Here is a 6,697-nt window from a genome sequence, read left to right on the forward strand (position 1 = left end):
CGGTCTCGAAGATAACCAGGTCCGCTGCCATGGAGCGCTTTAAAGATCATAGTCAGCACCTTGAAGCGCACCCGGAAGGCTACCGGCAGCCAATGCAGCTCGCGCAGAAGCGGCGTAACGTGGGAGCGACGAGTCCCTCCCAACACCGCCCGCGCGGCTGCATTTTGAACTAGCTGGAGCCTCCGGGTGCTCCTCAAGGCATACCTTGTATCTGTTAAGAGGTTGTTGAGCTGCTGCAGCATCGAACCACTCAGACTCTTTTCATCCATCAGAAGCTGTTCCACCCAAGCCAAGCTGCTCTCCAGGCTGCGCAGGCGGCTGTTGCTGGCTTCGGGTATGGGGCCACCTTCCTTCAGGGCCCGCACTCTATCCTGAAGCCTTTGCAGCTGTTCGTTGAGCTGATTCAGCACCAGGTCCCACTGGCTGAATCATGTATGGCAGGGAGAACAGTGGGGAAAGTTCTTCTGGAAGCCACGTTGGCACTGGTTACAGTTTCTCCCCGTAAAGCCACCACGGCATAAACAATGTCCGGTGAGGCGGTCGCACTGCGGGCTCTCTGAACCGATCGGGTCACATTGACAAGCTGCAGAGAGCAGAGACGGAGGTCATGTCCAATAAAAGTAAATTATTATTATTATTATTATTATTATTATTATTATTATTATTTATTGAATTTATAAACCGCCCTATCTCCCTTACGGGACTCAGGGCGGTGAACAGGCGATAATAAAAACCACGATAAATATACACAAGTTTCTGTTCTAAAATCAAATTAAATAACAGGCCTGCTCTAAAAGTACCCCATACAAAACCCCCACTAAAACATAATCAAACTACGCCAGGCCGGCCACACGGAATAGATGGGCCTTCAGGGCTCGGTGAAAAAGGCGCAGGTCCACAACTGTACGTAGGTCGAGGGGTTCAAAGTTTTTATGGTCACACTGCTCTGCAGTCACATGGTCAAACTTTGGGCACATAGCAGTATGGCTGGATTTATCACCCTTCACAGCTCCTCTGGCCATGTGACAATAATAATAATAATAATAATAATAATAATAATAATAATAATAATAATAATAATAATAATAATAATAATAATAATAATAATAATAATAATAATAATAATAATAATAATAATAATAATAATAATAATAATAGGATCTTCTTCTTCTTCTTCTTCTTCTTCTTCTTCTTCTTCTTCTTCTTCTTCTTCTTCTTCTTCTTCTTCAAGAAGAAGAAGAAGAAGAAGAAGAAGAAGAAGAAGAAGAAGAAGAAGAAGAAGAAGAAGAAGAAGAAGAAGAAGAAGAAGAAGAAGAAGAAGAAGAAGAAGAAGAAGAAGAAGAAGAAGAAGAAGAGACAAGAAAGAACTGGAGAAGATAACAAAATACAAAGACCTACAAATAGAAATAGAAAGACTGTGGCAAAAGTAAGCAAGAGTAGTACCAATAGTAATAGGCGCCTTGGGTGCAATCCCAAAACAACTGGAGCATCACTTGAATACCATTGGGATTGACAAATTCGCCATTAGTCAATTGCAAAAGGTGGCCTTACTAGGAACTGCTTCCATCCTGCAACAATATCTGTAATACCATCAAACATCCACATCTGCCTATCCCAGGTCCTTGGTAAGGACTCGATAGGTAGACAAAAATGCCAAATCCAGTCTGAACATCTGGCTGACTGTGCGATGATCCATAATAATATTAATAATGTTGGAAGGGACTTTGGAGCAAACTATCCCATAGTGAACCGTGGTGGAAACCAGAGATGACTCAATCAATGTACCTGTTTTTTCACTTTACACTTTCAACTCATATTTGGCAAGCTTCGGATTCCTCGTGTCCCACCACAACATGATAGAAAACAGCCACTCCCGAAAGGACTTGGGTGGAGAAAGGAAAGTCACTTGTTTTCCTTGCTGAGTTTTAATAACTTAATCTTCCCTTCATGGGAAGCGAAGTTGGATGCTTCTGTGGGGAACCACACCTCTGGCATTCCCAGAAATTTCCCAATCGGCCACACTCTATCTGATAATAACTTTCTGGGATCCATTCCAGCTTTCTCTTCTTTCCACCTTGTGCTGCTCCCAGCATGATTCCCATGCCAACTTTTTCAAGGTTCATGCAGGGATTTCCCCTGTGTGAAAGTAATTTCTTGGGGTGAAGCTGGTCTATATACTGGCTATTGCCATTTACCACCCTGTGTCAAAAGCTGTGCAAAAAAGGAACGAAATAAAGCCATCATGACTTCATGTACATGAAGTGGGGTGTTGTTGTTTTTTTAAAAATAAAATTGTCAATTTTTTAAGGTGGTGTAATGGTTAGAATGCAGTATTGCAGGCAAACTCTGCCCACAGCCCAGAGTTTGATCCTGCTAGGGCTCAGGGTTGATTCAGCCTTCCATCTTTCCGAGGTTGGTAAAATGAGGACCCAGATTGTTAGGACATTATGCAAATAATACTGACATTGTAAACTACCCAGAGAGTGCTGGAAAACATTATGGGGTGATATATAAATCTAAATGCTATTGCTATTAAGAGGATTTTTAATGAAGTATTATGCCTGGAGTCATAGTGTTTGAGTTCAGTGACTATATAAATTTAATAAAAAAGATAAATAATAACAATAGCACTTTGCTATTGCTAAGCTGTATAGCACTCTGTAAGTGGTTTGCAGAGTCAGCCTATTGCCCTCAACAATCTGGGTCCTTATTTTATTGACCTTGGAAGAATGGAAGGCTGAGTTAGGATCAAACTCCTGGCAGTGAGCAGTGAGTTAGCCTGCAATACTGCATTTTAACCACTGAGCCACCATGGCTCATATAAAATAAAACATTGATATGGCCTGAACTACTATGACGATCCATGACAGTCACTCGAGAAATGTGGATTGTTGAAAATTTGACATGAAATGCATCATTGATTAGTTTTATACAGCCACCCAGCTCACATACTCTGGATGTGCAACAAAACAATCAAATAAATATAATTAAGATTAATTAAAACAGTTATAAAGAAGACTGTGGGAGAATGGACCCACAGCCTTCATCTTGTGGGCATCCTACTTCCCTGAGATCTTATTGAAAGAACCTGGGGTTTTAAGAGATTTCCTAGATGGGAAATCTAGAGGGGGGAATTTTTGGGGAATTATATTCCAGATGGCAGGTGCCAAGACAGAAAAGGTCCTGTCAGATAGAACACTTTGCAGCAAGCAGGATCCTGTACCGTGCCTGTTCTGCAGGATCTGATATATGTAATGGAGTAACAACAGGAATTATAAGAAGAATGTCACTGATTTGCATTAGAACTGAAGACCATTGCATTAGAACTGAAGACCATTAGAACTGAAGACCATTGAAAAGAAAATTTTACTTTTCATTTTCTTTAGCTGAAATCATGATCCAAGTTTCCCCTGACGCTGCTGCATAATACTAATAGCTGTTTTACCATCCCTTGAACCTTGTTAGTTTTTCATATCCAGCTGATGAAAAATTGAGTAGGGAGGGAAGAATTAAACCTCCCATACCTTGCAATTCTGATGAAAATCAAATTATTACACCTTAAAATAACTCCAAGGAGCATCTCAGTCAGGGTGGAAATTCACAAACTGTGTGAAGCCTCCCAGCTCTACTGGAAGAAAAATACGTATCCCCTTGCTTTTTTTTTGTATTTAGGGCTATTTAAATATTGAAATGTTAAAATGTGGTCAAGCTTCTCCCAGGCATGGCTCTAATTCCAGATGTTTCTGCTTATTTGGAAATAAGCTTATTCAGCAGGATACTCACTGACATGGTTTCACAAGATTAAAATTTAAGGAGAACCAGTCATCATTTGGGTAGTGGTACCACAGATAGTCCTCGATTTAAGACTTATGACCATTTGAACCTAAGATGGATCCAGAAGAAACAACTTACCATCTGGATAAATTGGTATATAAGTTAAGCACCATTGCTATTAATAATCACCACAAAAAAAAAGTTCATGAAATCAGGTGTGGTCACATGATGATCTGCTTACTGACTTACTGGTTGTGAGCTCAATTATAGTTATAAATAGAGGACTACCTGTATGCCTTTATTCAGTGATGTACCCAGAGTTGTGTTCTAAGACTATACAAATCTAATAAATACATAAATAAATACATCGCAATTCTTTAAAAACCTTAGGGCTTTCTTAGGTTTATTCCACTCTCTGTACATTCAAGAGGATTCATATTGCTTTCTCCCAATGTACACCAATCAAAAATTGCAGTGAAAAATTGAGAAGGGGAAAGGAAAGAGGAGGAGGAGGAGGAGGAGGAATAGTTTTTTCAATAGCAGGAATGTGCTAGGAGGCAAAAGCTTTCAATCAATCAAAGTCTTGTCAGTTTCAGGTAGCAAGTCAATGAAGGGTACAATCAATTAATTAATGTCATAGAACTGTGTTTGTTAACTTGCAATTAGTAATTGTTATTAGCGGTTAGCTTCCCAACGGAGAAAAACTGCCAAGGAAGATACTCAACAAGTCAGACAATATAGGTCTGTCCTCAACTTAGAAGGACATGAGCCAGCAATGTGTAGCAGCAGCCAAAAAAGCTAATACAATCCTGGGTTGTATAAACTGAGGCATAGAATCAAGATCATGACAAATATTAGTACCACTTTATAAACCCCTAGTGAGACCATACCTGGAATACTGCAACCAATTTTGGTCACCATACTACAAAAAAGATGTTGAGACCTTGGAAAGAGTTCAGAGAAGAACAGCTAAGATGATCCAAGGCCTGGAGACTAAAACATATGTAGAACAGCTGCAAGACTTGAGTTTGGCTAGTCTAAAGAAAAGAACTAGGGGTGACATGATAGCAGTATTCCAGTATTTTAGAGGCTGCCACAAAGAAGAAGGGATCAAATTATTCTCCAAAGCACCAGAGGGCAGGACAAGAAACAATGGTTGGAAATTAATCAAAGAGAGAAGCAACCTGGAATTAAGGAGAAAGTTCCTAACAGTGAGGAGAATTAACCAGTGGAACAGATTGCCTTCAGAAATTGTGGCTGCTCCATCACTGGAGGTTTTTAAGAAGGGATTGGATAGTCACTTGTCTGAAATGGTATAGGTTCTCCTGCTTGAGCAGGGGGATGGACTAGAAGACCTCCAAGGTCCCTTCCAGCTCTATTCTATTCTATTTAACTTACAACATTCAAAGTTACACCAGCCCTGAAATAAGTGACTTACAACCAATCCTCACTCTTACGATCGTTTCAGCAACTCCACAGTCACGTGATCAAAATTCAGGCACTTAGTAACCGACATGTATTTATGAAAGTTGCAGCATCCTGGAGTCAGTCAATGGGAGAAGCTGGATTCACTTAGCAACCATGTGGTTCATTTAACAACTGCAGTGATTTCCTTAACAACCATGGCAAAAAGGTTAAAAATTGGGCATGGCTCACTTAACAACTGCCTTGCTTAGCAACAGAAATTCTGGTCCCAATTGTGGTTGTAAGTCAAGGATCTGTTTTTTATTTTAAGGCTATGTTTACTGGATAGGTGTAGCAGGACGCCTGGTAACTCTATTAAGAAGTATCATGATGGACCAGTAGGTGGCAGCCAAAGCATTCTTAGACATGTGGCAATTGTGACAACTTACCCAGCTGTTCCCACTTCTCTGTTTAAACTGAACTAATTACTCTCTTTTGGTTTCTCTCTTTGCAGGTCAAGGTCTAATATGCAATGTGTGCAACTTTAAAGTTGGCAGTGTTTGTTTTAGTTCTGATGATCCCTGCAGAACAAAGGAAGACCAGCAGTGTGAGACGACCAGAGTTTATAAAGGTACAGTCTGAGAGAGAGAGAGAGAGAGAGAGACAGAGACAGAGACAGACAGAGACAGAGACAGAGACAGAGAGCATTGGCACCTATTAAAAAACTTCAACACCTAAATATAATCACCCATTTTTTATCATGGGCTTCTCGGGGACATTTTCAACTTCTTTGTAGGAGTCAAAGGTTTTAGTGGATAGGATGATGTTGCAAATTAAGTGGCCATATCACTCATGCATAAGCAAGAGGAAAAGATTTAAGTATTTGTTTTAAAAAATGATGAAATCTATTGTTGGACCACACTACTCTTATCAAGTGTTTCCTGCCTAAAAATCTGAATTGTTTACATGAAAACTGTACTGACAACAATGCCCATAGTTGTCAACCTGGTTGGAGAAAATCTGAATAATGTTGGAAAGACAAATCTGGGTGAGAAGGACATGGATTGGGACAGCTGGAAATAAAGCTGCATATATTTACATCTCTAGTTTTATGTAAAACAAGACTATATTTCATTTTATTTTGATAAACATTCAAAATTCTTGGGATTAAATAGGAGCTACCAGGTTCTCTTAAAAACCTTCTTGTGCTACTTCTATAGTTTGGGCTTATAGTAACCTATAAGCTGTTTATTGCCCATCCCTGTTTTAGAGGAATACTTGAACTCTCTCAGTTGTGCAGCTCCTCAATCCACCATGTTGAGACTAAAGTATGGAGTGGAAATAAAACGATAGACACATATAAATAAAGTGAAGGAAACTCAGTTCTTGGTAACTACATGGGCATAAGGATGCCATTATCTTGGCAACAATATGAAAGTGACCTGTCATTGCTTCCTTTGAGGATGTCCCAAAGATGCTTTTTCTTTTTTTATATATAACTAGCTGTACCCGGCCACGC

The 6,697-nt window shown here is 39.9% G+C and overlaps 1 protein-coding gene across 1 annotated transcript in view; it reads left to right on the forward strand.

Moving 5' to 3' along the window:
- LOC114922996 (lymphocyte antigen 6 complex locus protein G6c-like) overlaps positions 1-6,697 on the forward strand; it is a 12,629-nt gene that overhangs the window by 3,950 nt on the left and 1,982 nt on the right. Inside the window, exon 2 of the mRNA XM_029285359.1 lies at positions 5,693-5,809. Coding sequence (XP_029141192.1) covers positions 5,693-5,809 — 117 coding nt within the window. The remainder of the gene's footprint in view (positions 1-5,692; positions 5,810-6,697) is intronic.

Source organism: Protobothrops mucrosquamatus, unplaced genomic scaffold (genome assembly GCF_001527695.2).
Source record: "Protobothrops mucrosquamatus isolate PMUCROS unplaced genomic scaffold, P.Mucros_1.0 scaffold1566, whole genome shotgun sequence".
NCBI lineage: Eukaryota > Metazoa > Chordata > Lepidosauria > Squamata > Viperidae > Protobothrops > Protobothrops mucrosquamatus.